Source organism: Chiloscyllium plagiosum, unplaced genomic scaffold (genome assembly GCF_037043375.1).
Source record: "Chiloscyllium plagiosum isolate Xiang-an unplaced genomic scaffold, Cpla_swu_hap1 HiC_scaffold_53X, whole genome shotgun sequence".
Taxonomy (NCBI): domain Eukaryota; kingdom Metazoa; phylum Chordata; class Chondrichthyes; order Orectolobiformes; family Hemiscylliidae; genus Chiloscyllium; species Chiloscyllium plagiosum.
In genome coordinates, this window is record NW_028270191.1 from 25394955 (window position 1) to 25422713 (window position 27759).

The following is a 27759-nucleotide window of genomic DNA, read 5'->3' on the forward strand; positions in this document are numbered from 1 at the left end:
GGACCATGCAGAACAGAGCAAGGGAGAAAGAGAAGAATTATTGCTGGGCAATGCGGAGCAACCTGCAATCATTTTAATATAACCTCAGAGGAAGGTCTTTCATTCCTGCCAACATAGAAATGGAGTTGGTTGAAACAGTACTATTGTCTAACCATGCTTTTAAACAAAACCATTAGAGGAGTGGGGGGGGGTCGGAGGGGGTGGAGAGAAGAAAGAAGCTGGATAGACAGCATAACTACCTCCTCAAATGGCATGAAACATGTTCAGTGCCAGTTGGACTTCCATGTAAATGGACAGGCAAACTAGTGCACATCAAGAAAATGATGCCATGCATAGAGCAAAGATACGTCATTTTAACCAACTGAAGGCTGCATTGGACGGTGGTGGTGGTGCGGGGGGGGGGAGAGATGCCCCGAAAGAGCCACTCAATTATACATTTCAGGCTGCACACACTTTGCCAAAGGAGTAGGGTTTTACAAATCAACATGAGAAGGAAAAACATTTTGCAAACTATGACAAGCCCTCAGTTGGTTAATGCTCAGTTTTCTGTGAAACACCCCTCCTCCCTCCCTATCCTGAGTGCAAGTCTGTAGGACAGTTGTAACAGTAGCACCCAAGTGATGATTTGCAGACAAAGGCACAGGCAGTTTCTTATCCTCAGCTCACTATCGATCTTAAACTTCAGGACTTTGGCCTTGAAAATAAGGATGTCGCAGGGCGTCAAAAGCGGAGATTCTTTTATGAGGGCTGAATGCCAATAGCTCCTGAAAAGAAAGCAAAACATCAACGTTCTATCAGCAAGCTCCTGAATATTCACAGTACTAAATCTCATTGATAATTTGTCACATGAAATTTGACTTAACAGCGCAAGGTCATTTTTTTCAAACTAAATATTTGCAAGACTCAGATTTACAACAAAAATAAATAAATTTTATAAGTGAGTAGGGGAGGGCATTTTTTAATGCTTTACCATGATCGGTCTCATGTTTTACATTTTAAAAATCTAATCAAAAGTATTAAGTTATCTTACAGCAGTGTTTTTAGAGCAACAAGACTAGGTCTGTAGATTATCATGGTGCAGAGATGGCCTTTAGTGCAGTGATGTGGTCTTCCTGTTGAATGAGAGAGATTAGGGAGAATTTCAATGTTCTTGATCATTATGTCTGTAGAAAATGCATTTGATTGCAAATCCTATCAGATTGTTTGGTTTGGTTGGAGTAGCAGGTAGAGGCAATGAGGAATTTACAGGAACCAGGTGGGATGAATGGCAGTTTCAGGAAGATAGAAAAACTACAGATAAAGTCAGGTAGATAGGTTACCTCTAGGAAAGGAAGGACAGGCAAGTAGGTGTAGAAGTCTCCTGTGGCTATCCCCATCTCAAACGAGTATGCGGTTTTGGAAAACTGAGGGTGTGATGGACTCTCAGGGTGTGATGGACGTAGCACTGACAGCCGGGTAACTGTAGAGACTTTCTACTGTAGTGAGGGGTATGTCAGGTTCTAAGCGATCAACGGTGATAGGGAACTCTAGTTAAGAGCACAGAGACATTTCTGCAACCAATGAGACATTAGAATGGTGTGTTGCTTCCCAGGTGCCAGGGTCGAGCATTTTTGAATCATTGGAATTTCTTCTAGGATATAAGTAAACTGTAGAAGTGGGACAGAGGTTGCACCTAAATTGGAATGAGACCAATATTCTGGTGGAGAGATTTGCTAGCACTATTCAGGAGGCTTTAAACTAGTTTTTTTTTAAAAGGGAGCAGAACCCAAAGAGTTAGTGAGAAAGGCAATAAAAGTCTGAGACTGCTACAGCTGAGAAATGGAACAAATCAAATAGTCAAAGCAAACAAGAACAAGGGAGAAAAATGAGGTAGGACTGATAAATTAAACTTTATTTCAATGTGAGAGGCCTGCCAGGGAAGGCAGATGAACTCATCAGGGCATTGTTGGCAACATGGGTCTGGGATATCATAGCGATTACAGAGACTTGGCTCAGGGAAGGGCAAGACTGGCAGCTTAATGTTCCAGGGTATAGATGCAATAGAAAAGGGCAGTGGCATTTTCAATTAGGGATAATATTACAGCTGTACTTGGAGAGGATACATCCAGTGAAATTATTTAGGTGGAACTGAGAAATAAGAAAGAGATGATCACCTTATTGGGATTGTACTGTAGACCCCCCCCAATAGTCAGCAGGAAATAGAGAAGCAAAATTTGTAAATATCTCATATCTGTAAGAATAATAAAGCTGTAATGGCAGGGGATTTTAGCTTTCCAAACAGACTGGGACTGCCATGGTGTCAAGGGATCGGAGGGAGGGAATTTGTTAAGCGTGTGCAAGGAAAGTTTCTTACTCAGTATATGGCTGTACCTAATAGCTAAGGAGCAAAACTTGACCTTTGCTTGGCAAATAAGGCAGGGCAAGTGACTGAGGTCAGTAGTGGAGCCAGTGATCATAATTCTATTAGTTTTAAAATAGTAATGAAAAAAGGATCCTAGATCAGACAGTATCAGGCAAGAACTTTCAAAAATTGACTAGGAGAAGCTGTTCACAGGTTTAAAAAAAAGGGGAGTGTTGGAAAGTGGAAGGCTTTCAAAAGTAAGATAACAAGAGTCCAGAAGCAGTATGTTCCTGTTAGGGTGAAGGGCAAGGCTGGTAGGTGCAGGGAATGCTGGGTGACTAGAGAAACTGAGGCATTGGTCAACAAAAAGGAGGCAAATGGCAGATGTAGACAGCTGAGATCAAATGAATCCCTCAAGTATAGGGCAGGAGGAGTATACTCAAGAGAGAAATCAGGAGGCCAAAAACAGGACATTAGATAGTTTTGGCAAATAGGGTTAATGAGAATCTAAAGCGATTCTACAAAAATATTAAAGGACAGAAGAGTAACTAGGGTGAGAATAGGGCCCCTTAAAAGATCAATAAGGCCAACTGTGTGAAACCGCAGGAGATATTGGGGAGCATTCTAAAAGAGTACTTCGCAGCAGTATTTACTGTGAAGGAGGATTTGGAAACTATTTACTTCTCCAAGTTCTCTAATGATATTGTGAAGAGTGTCCATATTACCGAGGTCATGCTGCTGGATGTCTTAAAGCAATAAATCCAAGACCTGATCTGGTACATCCTAGAACTTTGTGGGAAGCTAGGGAAGTGATTGCTGAGCCCCTTGCTGAAATATTTGGATTAACAGCCACAGGCGAGGTGCCAGAAGACTGGAGGTTGGCTAACATGGTGCCAATATTTATGAAAAGGTGGCAAGAAAAAGTCAGGGAATTATAGACCGGTGAGCCTGACATCGGTGGTGGGCACTTTGTTGGAGGGAATCCTGAGGGACAGGATTTACGTGCATTTGGAAAGGTAAGGACTGATGAGGGACAATCAAAATGGCTTTGTGCATGGGAAATGGTGTCTCACTTGTTTTGAGTTTTTTTTTTGAAATAGTGACAAACATTGAAGACAGCAGAGCAGTGGACATTGTCTATATGGACTTCAGCAAAGCGTTTGACAAGGTTCCACATAGTACACTGGTTATATCACAGAATTCAGAGAGAGCGCTAGCCATTTTGATACAACATTGGCTGGAAGGTAGGAGACGAGAGGTCGTGTAGAAGACTTTTTCAGACTGGTGGCCTGTGACCAGCAATATGCTGCGAGAATTGGTGCTGGATCCACTGCTTTTTCCTCATTTGTATAACGGATTTAGATGTGAATATCAGAGATATGGTTAGTAAGTTCACAGCTGACACCAAAATTGGAGATGTGCTGGACAGTGAAGGAAGTTACCTCAGAGTACAATGGGATCTTGATCAGATGGGCCAAGGAGTGGCAGATGGAGTTTAAATTTAGGTAAATGTGAGGTGCTGCATTTTGGGAATGCAAATCTTAGCAGGACTTATACACTTAAATGGGTAAGGTCCTGGGGAGTGGTTGCTGAACAAAGAGACCTTGGAGTGCAGGCTCATAGCTCCTTGAAGGAAGAGTTGCAGGTAGATAGGATAATGAAGGCAGCGTTTTGTAAGCTTTCCTTTATTGGTCAGAGCATGGAGTACAGAAATTGGGAGGATATGTTGAGGCTGTACAGGATGTTGGTTAGGCCACTTTTGGAATATCGCATGCAGTTCTGGTCTCCTTCCTATTGGAAGGATGCTGTGAAACATGAAAGGGTTAAAAAAGATCTACAAGGATGTTGCCAGGGTTGAAGGATTTGAGCTATAGGGAGGGGCTAAATAGGCTGGGGCTGTTTTCCCTGGAACGGAGGTTTATAAAAAGACAACGGGCATGGATAGGGTGAATAACGAAGGTCTTCTTCTCCCCCAGAGTAGGGAAGTCCAGAACCAGAGGGCATAGGCTTAAGATGAGAGGGGAAAGATATAAAATGGACGCAAGGGTCAGCTTTTTCCAGAGTTTGGTGAGTGTATGGAATGAGCTGCCAGAGGAAGTGATGGAGGCTGATACAATTACAGCATTTAAAAAAGGCATCTGGATGGCTACATGAATAGGAAGAGTTTGGAGAGATATGGGCCAAACGCTGGCAAATGGGACTAGATTAATTTAGGATATCTGGTCGGCATGGACAAATTGGATCGAGTGGTCTATTTCCATGTTGTACATCTAAGTTAATTCATCCTCTGGGTAGCAGTACCACTAGCAAGTCTGGCATTTATTGCTCATGATCGGTTGTCCTTTTACAAATGAGGTAGTTTGCATGACTCACATCAAGGCCAGTTAGGAATCAACCATATTTGCATCACATGGTTAAAAAAGGTATTTGGCACGCTTGCCTTCATTGTTTAGTCCTTGGAGTATAGACGTTGGGACAGCATGTTGAGGTAGTACAAGGTCAAAAAATCTCAACATCAGGTTCTAGTGCAAGAGGGTTATTTGAAAACACACTCTTTCAGAGCGCTGCTCCTTCATCAGGTTCCAAAAGCTAATGTTTTCAAATAAGCCTGTTAGACTAGAATCTGGTGTCATATAATTTTTGACCTTGTCCATCCCAGTCCAACACCAGCACCTCCACATCGTAGTTGTACAAGACATTGGTGAGGCCTTTTCTGGAATACTGTGTTCTGGTTGCCCTGTTATAAGAAGCATATTAAACTGGAGAGGGTTCAGAAGAGATTTACCAGGATGTTGCCAGGTATGGAGGTTTGAGTTATAAAGAAAGGCTGGATAGGCTTGGACTTTTTTTCCCCCACTGGAACATAGAAGGTGGAGAAGTGACCCAAAAAGTTTAGAAGGTAATGAGGGGTATAGATAAGGGTAGATGTCTTTTCCCCAGGATGGGGGATTTCAAGACTAGAGGGCACATTTTTCAAGTGGAGGGGACAGATTTAGAAGACGACACGAGGAGCAATTTTTTCTCTTCCAGAACAGAAGGTTGTTCATGTGTGGAATAACTTGGAGGAAGAAGTGGCAGATTTGGGTACAACTACAACATTTAAAAGACATTTTGATAAGTACAAGAAGAAGAAAGGTTGGGAGGGATACAGACCAGGAGCAGGCAGGTGGGATTAGTTTATTTGGGATTATGGTCAACACGGACTGGTCGGATTGAAGGATCTTCCCGAAGGGCAGTCATAAATCAGCTGCATTTTAAAAAGTGACAACACAACAGCTTTGTGGTCATGTTTAAACGGTGCTCACTTGCTTTTTTATGCGCAAAAAACTAAGATGTAGCCCCACCTTTTCTCTTCACAGCTAGCTGACCTGCTGTCTTTCCAGCACAGTCTGTCCCTCACTGGGGACATTCTGCATGAAAAAAAACAACCATAAAAGAAAGCTCAATGAAAGGATAACCATTCATTTCCTCTCTTAGCTGCCTCTGAAAAACTCAGTATGTCCAGCAACTGGTGAGCTGCAAGCAACAAAGCCAATCAAATACAGAAGAAAACTAGCCAAAGAACAAAGCATAAATTGGAAGAAGAAGCTATGCTCCAACTGTAGAGTGGTCTGGTCAGGCAGCAACCAAGAATTACCAGAACAAACAGGCAACATTCACGCCCTAGCTGCAGTTCAGGAGAAGAAGTACAATGTTGATCTTTTGCACCAAGAGATTGATTTGCGAGGAATGACTGGAGAAACTTGTTTTTGTTTGCAGATGTTAATGATAAACATCAAAAAGGTGTATACCAAATGCAGCAGAGAAGGTAAAACAGCAGATAAGTAAACTGACAATAGGTCAGTGGAAAAGGAATGTGTACAGGTTCAAATTGGACAAAGAAACAAATTAAGATGGATCAAACCTATTTCCTCATTTGTATTTATCATAAAATGATCTGGAGATATTCTATGACATACTTCAGATATCCGGAGTTATTACTGTACAACATAATTAGTGATCCTTATACCAACTGTTTCTCCTCTAAACAGGAGAGGATATTTAAGTAGTCAAAGATGCAGTGGTTTAAGAGACAGGTTAAAAAAAACAGGCTGGCAACAAAGGAATCAAGTATTGCTGCACTAACTTAGCCTAGTAGAGTTGTTACACACGCACACACTCTACTGCTGCTCAAGCAAATCTTAGCAAATAGATGCTGTACAGTACACAGGGAGTGGAAAGGTAATCAGCCTCATGTCAAAAATAGGAATGACAGGGGCTTGGTTGTCAATATCCCCTCCACCCTCATCCACACTGACTGGCAGATACCACAAACTCTCAAAAATATTTAATTCTCAAAGCCACCTTAAGGTCCATTTGATTGTAAAGCTCAGATCAACAGGGTCTACCCTCCCATGATCTGCTTTCCTGGGACACAGATTCCAGCTACATTGAGGCTGGAATGAATACTCAGCCAAAAAGGTGACAAAATGAGCTGTCCTCTGGATTCCTATGCTTCAAATCCAGAAATGTCATTCTCAAATTGAGAGTTTGTGAATTTTCTGCCCAAGAGTCCATCTCACCAATAGCAGCTCTGCTCCCAAATCATCGATTTCAGGTACATAAGACTTGACCAATTGCGGAGGATGGTTGGGGAATGCGCTTCGTGGAAGCGTCACATCTTCTGGCCAATCTTCCTCTGCCGGGAGCCCAGTCATGCTGAAAGCAGAGAAGTTCCCATTCTCAATTACCAGTGTACTACAGCCAAGCTAAAACCAGGAACAACCTGAAAATTCAATTTTATTTTAAGATTTGCGCCTTTAGCCAATGCAATGCACCAACTTTCCCAGATGCCAACAGTCAGTTATTTTTCAAATGGAGCCAGCAATCAATGAGGTGCAAAAGGGCCAAATGTAAATCAGCCAAGATATAAAAAAAATTTGCATTTATATAGCGCCTTTCACAATCTCAGGACTTTTCAAAGAACTTTACAAGCATTTTTGAATTCTCGTCTTTATTGCAATATAGGAAATGCGACAGCCAATTTTGCGCATGCAATAATAACAGGTCAGTACCACCATACTCTATTCAGCCAGAATCTCCTGCTATCCTCCCCAAAGCACTTCCCCAGGTTACACTATGAACCTCCCCCCTCCACCTGTACCCACCTCCCAGTGAATCTCAGCCTGGTTTAGGGCCCCATCTCTCAGTCCACCCACTGGAAATTGGAAGACACCCCACCCCCGCCCCCCAACCTCCCTCGTACACATCAAATACACTTACTCAATAATCTTTCCTAGTTGGTCAAGTTCCGATTTCCCACAAAACAGAGGCCTGTAAAAAGACAGTTTGTCAGTTACACTTCATTTGAACAGTACAAGCCTAATGGTTCAGCATATCTCCATTCGCAGTATGAAGCCTACAAGTAATGAACCATCTTTAGGAGGAGTTAGAGGAAAAACACTAGCATTTATTTAGCACCTTTCACAAATGCCCCAAAGCACTTTTCAGCAAAAGTACTACAGTACTTTTGAGGTCTTGTAATTGTTGCAATGTAGCAAACACAGCCAATATGCACACGGCAAGCTCCACCAAAAAAAAGCAACCTGATAAGTGCTTTATGTTGCAAAAACACCTTTAAATTAACGGATAGGTATTGGTTGAGATATTGGGGATAACTCCCCTGGCTCTTCAAAAGTGCTTTTTATTCAATAGAGGGAGCTGATAGAGCCCTACTTAATATGACACCCAAAAGACAACATTCCCTGATCAGGCATTGGTGTGTCAGCCTGGAGATTTTTGTGAACGAGTCTCTGGAGCAAGATGCAAACCCACAACTTTCTAACTCAGAAGTGTCTCACTGACCCATAATCTTTATTCAGGGTCATCGCTATAATTCAAAGAGGAGGACATCAGGGTAATAGGGGAAACTGACTTTTGAAACCCACGCAACACTCCACTCTGCTGGGTCCCTAGGACCACAAACAAATGGAAAGCGGATGGTTCTGGTTGATGCTTATAGTTGTACAAGATGCACCACAGAATTTACTACGGCTCTTTCAATACTCCCTTTTCAACAGCACAGGTGTACCTATACCACAGTCTGCAGTTCAAGGTGGTGGCTTATTACCATCTTAGAGGGCAAAGCGTGCTGGGCTTACCAGCAACATGCACACCTCATTAAATTAGGTCAAAGAGAAACTGTTGGGAGGAAAACAAAGTATTTCATGCCAGTGCAGTAAACGTTTCTCTTGGAGGTTTCAATTATGGTAGTGTTGAGGCAGAGCAAAAAAGGAGCCTGAACACCAAGCAAACACATGCTACAATAAACAATTTATGAAAAGCTAGACAGCATGCAGTCAGACAACTTGAAAAAACTGAACTAATTATAAAAGAGGTATTAGTTGATTCAATTGACATAACAGTAGCTTTGTAAATGTAAAAGATTTTTTTAAAAAGCACTACAGTTATGCAGTCCCGTTAACAAAAAAAAGCAACTTGGCCTCATTTCAGGGATTAAGTCGGGACAACAGCTGCTGCCCTTGTTAAAGGGAAATACACTAGAATTCAGTAAATGATGCAGGTTTCAGAGAGTCTTGGCTTCTACACAATAAGGCTCAACATATGCAGCATTAGTTTCAAAACCAGCACAAACTGAAGACCACCCTTCAATGTCAGTCATGGCAAAGCCTAAGGCAGGTCTGTCTGTCTGTGGCTCCATCATGAGTCAGAAAGGCCACCCAGCATGTCTGACAGTGTTACACTCCTCCTACAATAGTTCTTTTTCAAATTCAACTACAACTACAGCTGCCAAATACTTTTAATTCTCATTATTGGGAGTTCTTTGAATTTCCAGATAAATTTTACAATTTTGAAAAACCAGGTTCCTTCATTAACTAGCAACAGACAGGATCAAAGCATTACCTTGAGATAAGCTTAGGCATGAGCTCTGTGACTAAAAATTTTAAATCAACAACACACCAAATTTCTCCCAAGTTACAGACTACGTATTCCAAGACTGCATTGAAGTAATGGGTGACATCAATCCAAAAACCTAATGCAATAGAATTACAAAGTTTTAAACAAGAACAGAAATGGAGGGAAAAATCTCTGCAGATCTGGCAGCATCTGTGCAGAAAAATCAGAGAGTTAATATTTTGAATTCAGTGACCCTTCCTCAGAACTGCTTTTTTCAAACAAAGTCTTTGAATTCAATCAAAGCCATCAAAACCAAAATGACAAGACAAATGAGACAGGAGCAGAAGACATGCTTATACCTGAACCCAAGTCACATCTGTGGATCTGCCCCCAAGAACCAAATGTAGTACATATATTCGAACTATGCTCTTATAGATAAGAGCTAGGAGTATTTCTGGGTGGCAGCAGAATTAATCAGACTCCTCCTCCACCCCCCACTAAAAACAGATGCTGCAATTAGCACACTGGAATCATACTGGGTTTGATGTGGAGTGTGGCTCCTTTCTAGCAAGGCTAGAAAGGAAAAAAAAGGATTGATTGCACCAATTTGACATTCATTGTTCCATGTGTGCAGCACAGGTGGATTAATTGTTAGTTTCCTTAGTTCAACACCAAGCAACATGTTCAAAAACAATGCTTAAAATGAAAAGTTACAGCACTTACCTCACTTCCAAAAGTTTCCTGCAAGCTTCAAACAAAACACAAACATCCTCAGAAAATTGCAACCCTCCAGTACATGTGATTTGGAGTCTTCCAGTAAGAGGCAAGACAGTTGCTGGATTGAGATACAGACTAAAAGTACAGTATGGAATTCAACCTGGCTTTAAATGTAAATCTCCTATCCTGTTACACACCCCTCCAATTCTCTCCCAGTCACATGCTCCCTTCCTAGGGAAGGAAGCCCACAGCCGCCCAAGACAATCACCAATCATCATACACAAAGTGCTGGCTGGCTAGCTAGCTATTGAAGGGCTACCACCAACATATAGTCTCCAGGAGGTGTCACTGTTTAGCAACAATCTAAGAAGCTGACCAATTTCTCTCCATTCCCACCTAAGGGACACTGAACATGCAAGGGGAATAATGCCCTCTTTGACATTAACAAATCAGAGCAAGAAATCCATCCTGGCCTCGTCTGATCAGTATAAAAACTGGTGATGTGAGTTTGGAGAGGGGCAAGAGGAAGAGAGACATGGTTTAAATTATGAAAGCTGAATCAGAATATAGAGTTCCATGGCCCTCTAATAATGCTCCCGATACAACATTCCTGTTTGCCAGGGCTGCAATACACTAGGGTCTCTGGTGGCAAAACAATCCAGTACTACTGGTGAGAGATACCAAACAACTCAGGACACATTGAGTGTAAATTACAAACCAAATGTGCTGATTCCAGAAGTTAGATAGAATACCATTTTTTTTTTTAAAATCCATAGTGATAAATCCTTGCAATCTTGAACCAACTATTTCAAACTGAACACCATATTACAGCACCAGGACATGTCAACAGGACAGTTAAAATCGCCATTTCATACTAAGTCAATAAACCAAAAAAAAATTAATCTGTAGTGTTCTGATGGACAACATATAACAGTCTGTGCTGTAGCCATTGGCCCTATCTTTGGAGTGAATGGTTTGGTTTTCAGTACTGACCTTCGTCGAAACATCTCAGCAAAGATACAGCCTGTACTCCACATGTCAACAGGAGTAGCGTATGTTGCCTGCAATAGTACCTCTGGGGCACGGTACCACAGGGTCACCACCTGAAGAGTTAAATATATCAGATTACAATCAAGTATAAAGTAACTTAAACTTATGGGATCTTTTAGGATTCTCAATTCAATACATTCCCAATTTTTGCTCCCCAACCCTCTCCTCAAAAAAAGTGGTAGAAGCTGGGGGTGAATTGAAGATTTTAAAAGATGGAAATTGATATTTCAAAATTAAGTAAGGGTATGACTAGAATTTGGATAAATTGTGGATTTTGAATCAGAATGATTTAGCACTGAAGGGAGCCAGTCTGCCCATTGTGCCAGTGTCCTTCAAAGGAGCTATACAACTGAATCCCAAATGGGGCACACAGTTATGATCAGACTGAATCACAGAACAAGCTAGGGGGGGGCCAGCAGCCTCCTCCTGTACTTAGAATTCATGCCAGGCTCTGGCTCCATGGACAAGGGATGCCTGAACAGTACCTTACACCAATAAGTTGCCACATACAGCAAACCATTATCACCAAGACCAGCTCACCTAGCCCAGTGGGAGCAATTGAACTGGTGGCTTTCTTGATCTGAACACCTCAGTGTCCACTCACCTCTTTACAAGGCCTACAGCCTTCAACTATGCTTACCACTGGAGTGAGGGCCATCTGGCAGCTGTAGATACGAGCCAAGCCAAAGTCAGCCAGCTTCACCTGTCCCCGGCTGGTCACCAGGATGTTCTCTGGCTTAAGGTCCCGGTGCACCACACTCTGAGAATGAAGGAATGCCAAACCATTCAGCAACTGATTCATCAGATCCTGTCCACAAACAAGAACAAAAAAATCCATGAGAAGAGTTTGTATGAAAGGGCCAAGTACAACCTCCTTCCCCCAACCAGGTTATTAAACACTCTGCTGACTGAGTTACTGATGGGTGTTTTAACTCTGTTCTGTGGTGAAAACAAATCTTTTCTTGGTCACCCAATTTGGTGGTTTGGGATTTTCATTGAGAAACAGGATTAGAATACTAGAACTTCTCTCCCAAACTGCCATGTACCAGAATTCAATGCTCAAATTTGTGGAGAGACACAATGATTCACACTGCTCATTTCTCATTTCCCTGCAACCTACCAGAGCTTGTTAGGGAATGTTAAGATAAAAAGAAAATCAGGTCAGTGACCAAAAAAAACACAACTACTTGTACTTTTAGATCATGTCAAAAGATGCTACACAAGACCTTCAGGTACTTTACTGGAGCAATTACTAAGCATGATTTGGAGATGCCGGTGTTGGACTGGGGTGTACAAAGTTAAAAATCACACAACACCAGGCTATAGTCCAACAGGTTTAATTGGAAGCGCACTAGCTTTCGAAACGCCACTCCATCAGGTGGTTGTGCTGTCTGATGAAGGAGCGGCGTTCCATAAGCGAGCGTGCTTCCGGTTGGACTATAACCTGGTGTTGTGTGAAATTACTAAGCAGCATGAGACAATAGGGACAGGCAGCCAAAATGCAGTCAGAGAGGTTAGTTTTAAGGAGCCTTTAAAAAGGGAGGGAACAAGAGCATGCCCAGATAGTTGAAGGCATAGCCACCGGTGGGGGAGTGATTGAAACATGGGAAATGGCCAGAACGGAGGAGTGCAGGGATGTCAAAAGGTATGTGGGAGCTGGAAGAAATTACAGACAATGGGGGGGGGGGGGGGAAGAGAGAGGGTATGCAGCAATAAGAACATGATAAGAATTATAAAATACAGGCATCGTTGGAACAAGAACTAATCTTTACTTACCACAGATCCTAGGAGAAAGTGAAGACTGCAGATACTGGAGATCAGAATGGAGTGCAGTGCTGGAAAAGCACAGCAGGTCAGGCAGCGTTTGAGGAGCAGAATAGATGTTTCGGGCATAAACCCTTCAGGATGCTGCCTGACCTGCTGCACTTTTCGAACACCACACACTCCACTCACCACAGATGTTGACTGATTTGCTATGCATGTCCAATATTTCTGTTCATATTTCAGTTACTACTTGTTTTTTTAAACAAAAAGGAGAATTGGACATTTTTCATTTCATAAGACATAGTAGCAGAAGTAAGGCCATTCGGCCCATCGAGTCTACTCCGCCATTCAATCATGGCTGATGGGCATTTCAACTCCACCTACCCGCATTCTCCCCGTAGCCCTTAATTCCATTTCAAGTCAATTCAGCAGTGACATCAAAGTACACTCCCTGAACTCTCAACAGTATTTTTTTTTTTTAAGAAGTCACCTGTCCCATCTATGGGTCAGCGAACATCACTATAGCCTCATCTGACACACCCTCTTTTCTAGTACATGGCTGGAATAAGGGTCAAAGAAACAGTAGGCTTGCCTCAAATAGTCAGACAGTTTTGCTTTTTACCTTGATTGTTTCAGCTGGTAGGCCAGGTGACGGTGCTTTCTCCAAATAAGTTTTCAGATCCTGGTCGACATGCTCAAACACCAAAGTGACCTTAGTTTCTCTGTCTGCTCTCATTGTCGCACACACGTCAAACAACCTGCAGCAACAAGGAAGGACAGGCAGTTACAGCAAGGGGTGATGCATAAATATAGAAAACTCAAAGTCAGTGTGGAAGGTAGAGTATACATAGTCAGGTCAAGGCATAAGGGAGCAAGGCTTGGTGGCCATTTATTTTAATGCAAGGAGCCTTGTGAATAAGGGAGATGATTACACATGGGAATATGGTATCATTGCTATAACAGAAACATGATTGACTAAGGACAGGACTGGCAGTTCAATATTCCAGTGTATAGAATCTTCAGGCAAGGGGTGTTACAATATTGATCAAACGTCTTTTGGAATGTTGTAATTGTACCAGCCTCCTCCACTTCCTCTGGCAACTCATTCCATACACACACCACCAAGAGACAGAAAAAGTTACCCTTCAGGTCCCTTTTATATCTTCAGGTCCCTTTTATATCTTCACCCTCATGTTAAACTTATGCCCTCCTATAGCAGGTAGACCAGAATTGCATACAGTATTCCAAAACTGGCCTAACCAATGTCCTGTATAGCCGCAACATGACATCCCAACTCCTATACTCAATGCTCTGACCAATAACGGCAAGCATATTAAACACCTTCTTCATTACCCTGCTACCCTGTTTATCTGTGATGCCACTTTCAAGGAACTGCGTACACAAACCCCTAGGTCGCTGTTAAACAGCACTCCACAGGGCCTTACTATTAACTCTCGGGGTGGGGTGGGGGGAATGTGAGTGGGCAGGGTCGGGGCAGGCAGGTTTGGGATGCGGATGCTTGCACACAGTGTAATTTTGCCTAGTCTCCTGAACAGGGAGCAGACCACAGAAAACTCCAAGCCCCAGAGGAGATCAATTATCTGAATGAAATAAAGCCTGCCCATCTCGTTTGCATAATCGAGGTTCCTCTGTACAAGACTGCCATTTGGGGTATCATCAGCTTCGTCCTTTTCCAGCAGACCACAGAGAACATTCCAAGGGCTACCCCAAATTGCCATTTACCTGGATGATGTGCTAACAACCAGAAAGAGCAATGAAGAGAGAACTTGGATATAGTGCTTAAGCATTTCTCCCAAGTGGATGTATGCCTTAAAAATAAAAGGGAAAAGTGTGTGTTCCAGGCACCCTAAGTGACCTACTTTGGTTACAGTCACAAAACGAGGTTACACTTGTTGGAAGATAAAGTGAGGGCAACCAAAGGAACCCCAGAATTATTATGGAAAATGCATACGTAGCCCGACCTCCATCTTGGCACCCTTACACCTGCAATTGAAAAAGGGTCAGCCTTGGAAATGGTCACGTAGCCAAGTAGTAGCATTCAGGGAAGTGAAGCAGCTGTCATCTGAGGCATTGGCTCACTACAATCTGAAGCGAGAGGTAGTGCTGTACGATATTAGGGAGGTATTGACTCACCAGTGGCCCAAGTGTATGCTTCCCAGACTTTAGCTGATGCTGAATGTAAATATGCCCAGAGAAGGTAGATTTGGCAGTCATTTTGTTGTGGAGTAGTTCTAACAGTACCTTTACAGGCAGGAATTTATTACAGTAACAGATCACAAACCCCTGCTAGGGCTACTGAAGACAAAGCAGTGCCACCCACAGTTTCTGGTAGAATTCAGCGTTGGGCCCTTGCTCTCAGTGCATAGAGGTAAAGTTAGAACAGTCCAGGAAGTCAAGTGATGCCTTGAGCTACCTCTCATTGAGTTACTCCACTGGTGGTGTCATCACTCGAAGAGTCCATTCCAGTTTTAAACTTTCTGAACACTCTTCCAGTCATCACTGACGATATTAGACGGTGGACACAAAGATCCAGTCTGAACAAAATTAAAACAGCTGGTTGTAATGGGGCAGGTAGCGGGCCATCACAACCAGGATTAAAAGTTTTCTGGACCTGGTGAAACCAGATCACCAGACAGGTTGACCTGTTACTTTGGAGAGCAAGGGTGGTTATCCAGAGTGAAAGGTCACTGCCAGATACTGGCTGAACTCCATCTTGAAAACCCCTGAAGATGCTAGCAAGAAGCCATGTCTGTTGGCCAGAGTTGGATGCCAACATAGGTACATTGGTGGGGCAGTGCCCAGATTGTCAATAAAGGATAAAAGTTGCCACCAGCAGTGGCCCCACATTTATGAGAATGGCCAGGTAAACCTTTGACTTGATCAACTATACTGGTCCTTTCATGGGCTCAATGTTCCCAGTCATCATGAATGGCCAAAGTGGTTAGATGTGCATAAAGTCCACTCAGCAAACTCAGGGATAACTATGGAGAAGCTGCAAGCATAACTTGCAATACACTGACTCCCGGAAGTATTGAGCATGGACAAAGGGATATCATTTACCAGCAGGGAATGTGAGTATTTCCTGAAGTCGAATAGTTTTTGGCACAGAAAGGACAGTTCCACACCATCCATCATGCAATAGTCTAGCAGAAAGAGCCGCCCAAACGTTGAAAGCAGGCTTAAAGCAACAGCGTATTGTGTCACTTGATACCAAACTGTCTTGGTTCCTGTTCAATTATAAGACCACTCTCACACAACAACAGGGATAGCTCCAGCAGAGTTGTTGATGGAAAGACTACTCTGCACCAGATTAATGCTAATATTCCTAGAGCAGGGGGGGTGGGTGGTGGTTGTGAAACAACATCAGGAATGCTAATACTGGCTACAAGCCTCCTCTAAGCCTGAGAAACAATTTAATTTGGGGTGAACCAAGTTTGGTGCTGGAACCATGAAAACAGCCCTGTGTGGGTATAAGGCAAATGAGATTAATGCAAGTCAAAGAGTGCGGTGCTGGAAAAGCACCAGTCAGGCAGCATTTGAGGAGTGAGAGTCAACATTTCAAGCATAACTCTTCATCAGAAATTATTCCTGATGAAGGGCTAATGCTCGAAATATCGACTTTCCAGCACTGCACTCTGATCTCCAGCATGTGCAGTCCTGACTGTCTCCAAGATTAATGAGGTCAGGTCTCATGACTTACAAAAATTCAGGTAGGCAAAGTGGTCCTAAACAAACTTTATGTATCACCTGAAAGCTGTTACCTCGCAAACTGTGCAGGAGCGAAACACATCTGCTCCATCCGAACAGCCAGAAGGAGTGTTGGAAACCACAGGTTCTCCATCTCCGTCTAGCGTCAAGGAAACTTCAGAGTCAGAGATGGATGCAGCCTCTACGCTGCCAGGCAGGGGAGGAAATTCTCATGAGACACTCCAGACACAAGAGACAGGCTACAGTCCAGCCAAGGCGGGCAAGAGGAGTGGAGAGAACTTAGTCGCCTGAACCAAGTGAATCGTGTTGATTACATGATCCTCGGTTGTCCCAGGTTAACAAACCCAATCAGGAAGCCCTGGCTGAACAATATTAACAGGGGACTGAGAATCTCTTCAATTCAGGGGGGGTAACTCAGAGCTGGCTGACCACAGCCAGTATACTGTACACAAGTAAACAAAGGATGCCTCTGTGCCTAGTAGTACATCAGTTTACTTCAGGGGAAATTAACTGGTAAGTAGCTAGCTAGCATAAAGTATAATTTGTGTAACAAGTGAGACTGTCAGTCAGACAATAAGCATTCTATCATTTCAGGCTGATGTACACTTAGGACTCAAGTTTTAGTCTTTAGTCAGCACACTGCTAGAACAAGACCGAGTGCACCAAATAAAATCAGGAAGTCTTTGACACAGATTTCTTCTGTGTCAAAGTGCCTGTGCAAACTGCTTTGGGATTTGGCAGACCATCCCAAAAAAATTCACCTGATTTGACAAAAGTGGAGGTTTGGAACAGACCTGCAATCCAAGTGTTCCTGGGTCATGGCCCACAACACAGGCCCAACATCATACCGTGGGCCAACAAGTTAGCAACCTCCATGAGGCCAGATGACAACTGGTGACACAGGACTTTTAAATTTTACAGGAGTCTGAAGGACATTCTCTTCCTCTGCCATGCCCTGACAAGCTAACATACCATTTCTCTGGATTGATAACCAAGCAGTGTATGATGCAACACTGGACAACTGGATGGGAAATGGTGTCTGTTCGCCTACACTGACACTTCCTGACAGCAGCTTTTTCATCTCAATCGGCACATGCAATGGGCTCCCAGATACAACAAGTTTGTGAAAGTTCTGAGATTCTCAAAAATGAAATCCCTCTTCAGAGTCCCATGCAGTATCCCAGGAGGAGGAGAAGAAGAAATGTGCCCACTCAATGCAGCATATCTGCCGATGGTCAGATGACACTGTAGAATCGGTTCTCTCCCCACTGTTACCCACCAACTCCGGTCTTGTTTAAAACATTTACACACACACACACACACACACACACACACACACACACACACACACACACACGATACAGCATCAAAATGGCATAAACCAATGTGCTACCAGCACGCCATAGTAAGTACTGGTCAGATTCCCCTAGAGCACCAGCCCCCAACCCCACCTGGTGAATTAGGTACCACCACAGGCTGCACAATGCCAGAGCGTCAAGATCCAACAGCCGTATCACAGAATTGATCCAAGACCTTCACATCCTTCAAACATGCAAAACAAAAACTGTCTAGAACACAACTACATTCCAAATGCCTGACTCATCGGGCATGATAGACAGGCACAATCCCATTGCCTTAATGGCAGGCACAAACATTTGATTTGAAATGCATTAACAGGGTGGGAGTTCAAATCAGTAACTTTTCACAATCTACCCAAAGAGGAAACAAGACATTTACACAGTCAGCATTCAATGTGGCCCCTATATCCCACTTCCTGAGGAATGAAAGCTTAAAAGTAGTTCATTCAGCTCTGCAGCAAATTAATTTCTTAATTACAGCAAACACAGGGACATGCAAGACAACATAAAAGGTTTGTGTTTATAAAACACCTTGCAAAAGTTAAAGACATCTCAAAGCATTTTTTGCAGCTTAGTCACTGCTGTGGTGTAGGAAAAGTGGTGACCAAATAGTTTGTAGCAAGCTCCCACAAACAATGTGTACTGCATTGGGAGCGGCAGCCTCAATTTTTGTGCTCTGTATTCAGAGTGGAACATTAACCCAAAAACTTTTGACTCAGGTTGAATCACAGCAAGTACAAAATCTATGTACAAATCAGTAGAGGTGATCAAAAACAATAAGTGGTCAGCTCAATGGGAGAAATACTATGCACAAGTATCAGAAGGTGGAAGCTTCCGCCTCCAATCTGGGTTAGCTAGTATGCAATAAGTGACCAGGATTGAGAAGGGGACATATGGTCAGGACCTCCACTGTCAGTCACTATCCAGTGATTTTGTTGAATATATCAATTATTCAGCTTGGATTTTGATGGTGCCCCCAACAGCCGAACACACACTTGGCTAAAACAGGGGGGTGAGCAGGAAACCATGAATAGGAGAATAGGAGAAATAAATAAAACCTCCCACACTCCTAGCAGCTATAGGGTAGGATCCAGTAATCTGATATTTGTTTAATAAATGCTGACTGGTATTGTGAGGTAATCCATGTTGTGTGAATTAATACCCTGGATCACAGGCGTTGAGACACAGTGAACACGTGTATGACAAAGCCCAAGGGGATAAGATGTCCAAAGGCACAGTGAGGTGACCGCTGTCAGTCAAACTAAAAGATCAAACCCAAGCCCCCAATCTTAACACCCTCACCTTACAACGTTGGGATGGTCAAAATACTCCAGCCGCTTCAGAAGGGCCACTTCCCTCACAGTCGACGATGGCAGGCCATCTTCATTTCTTTGAACCCGCACATTTTTTAGAGCAACAAATTTTCCACTCAGAGAGTCTCGTGCCTTGTAAACAGTACCATACGCCCCTTCTCCGATCTCTGCCACAGGCTCATACTGCTGCATTTTGCCACCACACACGCGCTTGTTCCCTCCTCACTATCACCTGGGTAGATTGAAAAGAAACATTTTTTAAAAGAAAGTCCTACTTTTGCTTTTCACAATTCGCCACCCAAATATCTAATATTCACATATGAATTGCACAAGTATAAAAAAAATTAGCCAGATGAAACATCATAACCCCAACAAAACCACCCACACTCAAACCCCACTGTCTAAAGAATAAGGACGTTAGGCACAGGGGAATAAGAATTTTCAAATCTTACAGTCTTAACCTAAATATACCAGCATTTCTTTCATCACTGCTCAGTTAAAATCTAGACCTCCCTCCCTAACAGTACTGTAGGAGCACCTTCACCACAGAAACCTCAAAGTTTAAGATGGTCATTAACCTTCAAGAGACAATTGGGAATGATATTCATATCCTGAGAATCCCAACATATGCTAAATGTCCAAAGAGCCTGGGATTTGACTCAGGTAACTTCCTGGGTGGACCCAAACTCAAGACATCTTACGCAACTAACACTAGTGCTCTTTGATTAAAAGAAAAGCTGCATTTATAGAGTGCCTTTCACAACCTCAGGTTGTCCCAAAACCCTTTACAGCCAAAGTACAGATAGTCTGTCAGATCTAGGCAAATGCAGCAGCTAATTCACACACAGCAAGGTTCCACACAGAAACACAAAGACCAATATTGCGTCTTTTTGGTGCTGCTGTTGGGTGAATATTGATTGGAACTCCGCATTCCTTCTCAACTAACACCATGACGTCTTTAATGCTCACCTCATTAATCAAATGGGACCTTGGTTTTACTGTATCAAAAGCCACTCAAACCTACTTGTCTCCATTCACTGGTCAGCAGAATTCAACACCCAGAGTCCTACATTGCGCCAAGACACCAATAGCCTCCAGCATCTACAAAGTGACACTACACCAGCAAGCTCTCTGATCTTAGCTGTGCCATTGTTTGGTGGGGCAAAGGGAAGCTGGAAGAACAGTCAACTACATCAGCTAGTGGCTCCTTTCCAAACCTTCCCTTCTTCCTGCAATGGGGTATTGCTGTCAGAGATGGGAGTAGTGAAAGGACAGTTCCTTCCAGTCAAAGTAACATTTAAAAACTAAGAACTCCACTACTCTGGTTTCACAGACACCCCTTAATATAGTAGTAAACCAGCTGGTCTAAAGGATTCTCAGTCAATATTAATTGAGCTAACTCCAGGCATTAGGAGCACTGTATTTATGGTCTTTGCATCTTCAGAAATAATGAATTCACAGGATGCATCATTGGCACAGCTGGCATTTATTGCCCATCCATTGCAGCTCTCAAAAAAGTAATTCCACAACGGGGTAATTCAGAGAGCAGTTAAGAAATTAGTTGGTATTGGAATAGGAGTCTTATATAGGTCAGATAGGCGAAGAAAACAAACATCTTGACGCAAATGATTATATGACCAGATGGGCTTTTACAACAACCCAATTGCTTTGTGGTCATTTTCACTGAAACCTGATGTTTATTTCCAGATTTTTAATGACATCTATTGAGAATTTGAACTCTTATCAAATTGTCACAGCAAGAAATTTGGACCCACATTTTATGTATTAGGCCAGAAACATAAAACACTATAGTACTGTCTAGCACCTGACTATTATGAGAAATTGTGCAAAAAAAAACACACAGGGATAACGAAAGCTTCAACTCCATACTACAATTCAGTTATGCCTTCCAAAAACAAAGAGGTGTAAACAGGATCAGGTTCAACGGTGATACTGTCTATAAATCAAATTACCCGCCCAAAAAAACTTTTAATCATCATCCAAGATATTGATGTTTCAGTAGAAGTAACCAAAAGCAAGGACAATGATAGTTTGTTTTCTTAATGAGAAGTGGTTTGACAGAAGGATCAGTTGTAGTGAGAGGGAGGAGGTTAGAGAGGCAAAAAGAAGGGGAGATACCAGGTGGGATGCAAAGTTGGAAAAGTTTGCAGACTCAAGTGGATTGTCATCTGCAGATGACTAAAGAGCTGTTCAGCCTTATAACCAAGAATACAGACCTAAAAGAAAATAATATAAAAGAACAGACACTGTCTAACAAAGTTCTTCAGCAATGACCACAATCTGCCTAGAAGCTGGTTAACACCTAAAGCGCAGTTTGTACTTTACGTCATTGTTCTCAGAGGAGACCGCCACCATTCACCTGGTGCTTCACTGCACTATTAGGAGAATGAGACATTAAGAGACACAATATTAGGTGAACATGAAAAGGTTCCTTGACACTTGAAAAACAAGGAAGTTCTTCCCAAGGTCTTCAAGCCAATGATCATCCCTCAAGCAACAGCATATAAAAAAAAAAGACAATTTTATTATCAACTTACTGTGTGGGATCTTGCTATGCATTACTTAGCTGCCATACTTCCTACATCACAAGAGTGATTATAATCTCAAAACCACTTTGACCATAAAGTATTTTGGGACACCCAGAGGTTAGAAAAGGGAAAAGATAAATGCAAGTCTCTTTCATTTCAACTTTATGACACTTGTAACACAACATATTAGCACAGTCAAGGTGTTTGTTTAAAGTTAAGGTGTTTGGTGGGGACAAAAACAAACAAAAAAGGTGAAGATTCAGAAGCAAAGCTTCAATCTACAGGTGAGTATTAAGTACCCTATGAACCAGTCACAGACTTTTAAAAGAAAATGGCTTCAATTCTCAGACGAAACAGAATCATACAACATACTCAGCTACTCATGCCACTGTGTTTGTGCCAGCTCTTGAAAGAGTTGCATTAGTTGGACTGCCTGCTCTTTCCCAACTTCCCTGCAATTTTTAAGAAACCTTTTCAAATAAACACAGGTTTTATGTATAAAAGTTATTAACCTCGCATCCAGCAGCCAATGCCATCACTATGACAACAGCTGTGTCTGTTCCGTTATCAACTGTTCATTGCCTCAGGCAACAAAAGCTGCATTGGCAGATTCTGCTCAATCCTGAGGTTTAATTTACGGGGAATAAAAAACAGCAATTTAAGAATATTTTAGCAGATTTTCCAGTGAAGTCTTTGTTTTGATTTCTCCAAATCTGGTATGCGTACTCTGTGCTGAATGGAAGCCAGAGGGAGGGGTTGAAAGCAAGAAAGAGGAGAAAGTTGGCACAGACAATGGGCTGAATGGTCTCCTCTTGCACAGTAACCATTCCAGAATTCAGAGAAGCGTGTCAAAGCTGCAAGCAATGCTCACTGTTTTGTCTCCATTTAATGCACTGTCTTCAGCCTCCTGAGTCAGTCAAATTCGGATACAAAAGGGTCAAGGTCCAGCAGTTTGGATTTTCCTTAAGATTACAAAAAGGGTTTGATTGCACATAAAGGCAATAGAGTCATAGAGTCAGATGTACAGCACAGAAACAGACCCTTCGGTCCAACCCATTCATGCCGACCAGATATCCCAACCCAATCTAGTCCCACCTGCCAGCACCCAGCCCACATCCCTCCAAACCTTATACCCATCCAGATGCCTCTTAAATGTTGTCATTGTACCAGCCTCTGGCAGCTCATTCCATACACGTACCACACAGGGGGTGGTACGTGTGCAGAATGAGTTGCCAGATGAAGTGGTGGTGGCTGGTACAATTGTAACATTTACAATTGTTAGGAGGTTGTGGGGGCCCTACTCAACTTGGTCAGTTAGAATGTAATACAGAATAAATGTCAAAAGCACAGGTTCAGTCCTCTAGTGGTTCATGGAAACCCTACCTCCTCAGCTTAACCCACATTTCACAGCGATGCCCCTCAAGCTATAGATAGTTTTAAAGTCAACCTGTTCAGAGTCCAGGGCAGGTAGAACACTCACTGTACCACAAGAACCCCAACTCATTTCTAGATATTTTCTAATCAAACTGTTCAGATGTGGAGCACACTACTGGAACAAGTGGGACTTGAACCTGGATCTCCTAGCAGGGAAGCAGGGATACTACCACTGCACCATGAGAGCACCACCCTCCCACAATGTATATATGAATATAGGAGGAATTTGTAGCAAGTTTGCAGGTGACACCAAAATTGGACTGTGAAGAAGTTTATCTCAGAGCACAATGGGACCTTAATCAGATGGGCCGAGGAGTGGTAGATGGAGTTCAATTTAGATAAATGCAAGATGTTGCCTGTTGGCAAGGCAAATCAGGCGAGGACACATACTCCAAGTAGGCCCTGGAGTGTTGCTGAACAGAGACCCTGGAGTGCAGGTTCATAGTTCCTTGAAGGTGGAGTCAAATGTAGACAGGATAGTGAAGGTGGCGTTTGTACACTTACCTACATTGGCTAGTGTAGGAGTATAGTAATTGGTAGATTATATTGCAACTGTACAGGACGTTGGTCAGGCAACGTTTGGAATTCTGCGTTCAATGCTGGTCTCCCTGCTACAGGAAAAGGTGTTGTGAAACCTGAAAGGGTTCAGAAAAGACTTACAAGGATGTTGCCAGGTTTGGACAGTTGGAGTTATAAGGAGAGGCTTAATAGGCTGGGGCTATTTTCCTTGAAGCATCGGAGGCTGAGGGGTGATCTTAGAGGTTTATAAAGTCATGAGGTTCATGGATAAGGTGAATAGCCAAGACCTTTTTCCCCACAGCAGGGGAGGCCAGAACTAGAGGGCAACTTTTTCACACAGAGGGCGGTGCGTGTATGGAATGAGTTGCCAGAAGTGGTGGGGGCTGGTACAATGACAACATTTAAAAGGCATCTGGATGGGCATAGGAATAGAAAATGTTTAGAAGAATATAGACCAAATGCAGGTAAATGGGACTAGATTAATTCAGGATATCTGGTCAGCATGGACGAGTTGGACCAAAGGGTCACTTTCTGTGCTGTACAATTCTTGACTCGACATAACCAACTGTCTACCCAATGAAGGCTGATGGCAATTACCTTTATGAACTATGGCTAGTTATCTAAAATGAGGCAAGGGAATTTAAAGTGGTATCAACTCTGACTCAGTGGGGAGCAGTAAGGGAATGCCATTTTTCAGCTGAGCACCAAGGCCCCACATACACAGTTGGAAAATATCCCATGACTGTTTTAAGGCAGAGAAGAGGAATTATCCCTGGTACTCTGACAAACATTTGGCCAGTTTATGTGATGTTTATTATCTGGACATTATCAAATTACAAAATTACATCTTTCTGACAAAAGGTCATTAATCTGTAACATTAACCATTTCCTTCTGGAGATGCCTCCAAACTATTTTGGTATTTTCCTCTTAGTAGGGAGTGACAAATGTCAAAGTGGGGAATAACGTTCAACATTTAACTTCATAACTTAGCTGAGTCAAATGGGCAACTCAAAAAGGGTCAACTGACTTATAATTGAGCTGCGAGTTTCAAAATCAACAGTCTTTGCCATCTTCTTCACTTCCCCCTCCCCTCACTTTAGAAGTGATCTGAGTGAACTCCTTCCCACTCCTGAGGAGCCTTGGAGAAATATGGGGCAGGAGACGGTGGATCAAACAGCTTCAAGTAACACATCAAGGCTTGCATAATCGAAGCAGCATCTGAAACATGACTGACAAAAAGAACTGCTCCGACACAAAAAAAAGCAAAATCCTTGGTTTGATCCAAACAAAACCCAACATATAGCTCCAAGCAAAAGAGAAATTGGAGATACTCGGCAGATTTGGCAGCATCTGTGAACAGAAAACCAAGTGAATGTCAGAGCTGCATTTGTCCAGCAATTTCTGCTCATTTCAGATCTCCAGCATTCACATTACTTTGTTTTTAATTACAGCAAAAACTTCATCTAATTGGCACTCATGTTTCCATTCGAGCACTATTAAAAGTGGGAAAAAAAACAGGGGCAAGAGGAAAAGCAAATTTTGTTTTAAAGTTGCAGGATGATTTGCTTGGAAAGTTAACAATTCACAGAGCAATCTCAAAAGGGAAAAAAAAAGCAGAATCTCAAATACTCCAGATATACATTTAACAAAAGCACCACTTTCACTAACGCTCTGCACCAGACTTGAGAATCATATCATTTCTAAATGTATTTCAGGAACACCAAATCAACAGTTCTCCAACCTATGCCATCTACTCAGATTACACAAACACAGGAGCAAGCAACAGCACAATCATAAGTCCACAATCTGAGAACCCCACAATGATGTGCATCACCCATAAGAATGTCAAGGCCACCTCCAGCTATGGTTAGGGTCAACGAGACATCAGTGGCAGTTCTCTGTCTTTAGAGACACTGGAAAAAGTTCATGAATTTAGAAGATCTGGAGATAAGCGCACAATTGCTCCAGCATCTTTTAAAAAAGAAAGGCCTTCTTTGACTGAAGGCAAACACTGTGGTCTCAATTTTGTATAGCTACTGCCCATTGTCATTCACCATCTCACTATGGCAAAAATTTTTTTTTTTTAAATTCCTATCACACATTCCCTGGTCAACTCTTCCTTTTTCCTCCATTTTTTTCCTCCACTCCACCCCAAGCCAAAAAAAACTTCCTCCCACTTTGGGACTGGAGATAGCAATGGTAGCAATTTTAAGAGCCACCTGAAGGCACTTACCATTGCTTCAGCTTCCACTCACACAGCCAGTGTCACCACAGCATGGTTTCAGACTTTCAGAATGTCAGTGGGCAACAATCACCTCCTCACCTCCTGTATCACTCCACATTTGCCCCATCCTCTTTACAATCGCCAGCTGCCTTGGGCAGGCAGGGGGGACTAAACCCACCAACTCGCAAACAGACACACAAACCAACCCAGACACTACAGCTGTTCTCTGATTTCAGTGGCATGACCTGCCTCCAGTCCCAATCCTCCTCCTGAACCAACAGCCTCCCAACTCCAAATTCACTCTCAAAACAAATGTGGGCTCACCATCTTGATTTTATCACTCTTTTCCCAATTCTGAGCCGATGCCATGAGTAGTTGAGAATCTGAAATTACACTATTGTATTCATAAGGCACAATCTGTACAGTACTACATAAGGAGTCACCTGACCTGGGTGAAAGGTCGAGCGCACATGGAGCAGCAGTCAGGTTAAACCTCCACTAATTTTTTTTGGTTAATTCGTGGGACATGGATATAGCTAGCTCGCATATATTACCCGTCTATACCTAAACGTTGTTCTCCCCACTTTTGGCGATTGTTCTTGCTACAACGCCACACCCCTCCTCTCATTTGCTCAAGAGCTTCTTTGAATGAAGTCCGACCTCAGCCTCTAAATTCAGTGCGCCCTTCCCTTCAGACTCATTTTGCAATATAGTAGCACTACGGAAACGTTAAGTGAGCAGTGACCACTTTATCTGTGTTACATAAAAAAGTTCTTGTTTAAGATCTTAATAACCACAACCCTAAAAAGAAAGCTAGTTTTGATGGCTGTGCCAGATCCGAAAAACGATTCGTGTTTTAAACAAAATCCAACCCTAAGCACACGCATTGCTGCCATCTTAGCCAGAGCTAATGCACAATCCTCCCCAGCAAAACACCGAGCCGCTGCGGGCAGGGCTTCCTTGGAGAAGGCTTTAATTAATTCTCAAATCGTTTTTGATTGAACGATTCGGCGTTGAGATAATAATATTTGTTATAGACTGTGAAAAGGTGAATCACCTTAATGGGGAGGGAAGGAATAGGGAGACTTCTCTCTCTCTCCCTCGTGTCAGAATAAAACGAGACATGAGATATTACGCTGAAAATTTAAAACGTTTGATTAAATTCTCTGTTTATTTGACAGCAAATTAGATAAACCGACGTTAGATCTCTCGCACGTGGCGGCATTAAGCAATCCTTTTGTCGCCCTTCCAGCAGACCCTTAACTGCTGCAAAGGGAGAGGACTCTTCTAAAAAAATAATATATACACTCGACAAAAATTACAATTTATGGTGGAAATCACGCATTTCCCCCTGTCTATTTTAATTAACACTAACTGATTTCCTTTCGCTTTGGCGGGCGCAAGCTCGCGAGGTAGCCATTTAGAAATCACTCCGGCGGTCACAAACTGGTCCCGTTCGCCTTTTCAAATCGTCTCATTGGGCAATTACATTACAAAAGTCCATCGATATACTTACAACGTGCAGCAAACTTCTAGTAAAGTATTCCAAGATTTCCGAAAGAATAATCATTCAATAAAAATCATAATCTTTCCAAGTCTTAGAATCGCCTGGTACTACAAACTGATTTTAACGATCGCCTACGATCAATAAATATCTAAAAAATTATTTTAAAAAGCTAACTAAACCTTTAAAAACTCCTGCTAAAACTAACTAAAGTTTGTCAGTCACATGAGGTCATTCCCAGAGCATTGTCCTTCCGCCTGCCATGATTGACGGCAGGAATCCACTCCTTTCTGCTTTTGCTTATTGGTAGAATCCAATTCATGGCAGGTCTCTCTTTTGCTCACTGGCTGGCCAGTTGC

The 27759-nt window shown here is 42.6% G+C and overlaps 1 protein-coding gene across 3 annotated transcripts; it reads right to left on the minus strand.

Annotated features, from left to right (window-relative positions):
* Positions 1 to 401: 401 nt before the first annotated feature.
* Positions 402 to 27659, minus strand: cdk4 (cyclin dependent kinase 4). Of its 3 annotated transcripts, XM_087985551.1 has the most exons (9): positions 27413 to 27659; positions 19159 to 19401; positions 13392 to 13527; positions 11646 to 11813; positions 10949 to 11058; positions 7604 to 7654; positions 6904 to 7039; positions 5686 to 5751; positions 684 to 764 (listed from the first exon to the last, which is right to left on the minus strand). In XM_087985551.1, the coding sequence occupies exons 2-8, from the start codon at positions 19359 to 19361 to the stop codon at positions 5701 to 5703; spliced, it is 855 nt and encodes a 284-aa protein (XP_087841677.1). In that variant the 5' UTR covers positions 19362 to 19401; positions 27413 to 27659; the 3' UTR covers positions 684 to 764; positions 5686 to 5700. The 3 variants fall into 3 exon arrangements, with proteins under 3 accessions (XP_043537700.2, XP_043537699.2, XP_087841677.1); XM_043681764.2 differs by lacking the exon at positions 5686 to 5751 and having other exon boundaries at positions 537 to 764; XM_043681765.2 differs by lacking the exons at positions 5686 to 5751; positions 6904 to 7039 and having other exon boundaries at positions 402 to 764.
* Between the last annotated feature and the right edge of the window lie 100 nt (positions 27660 to 27759).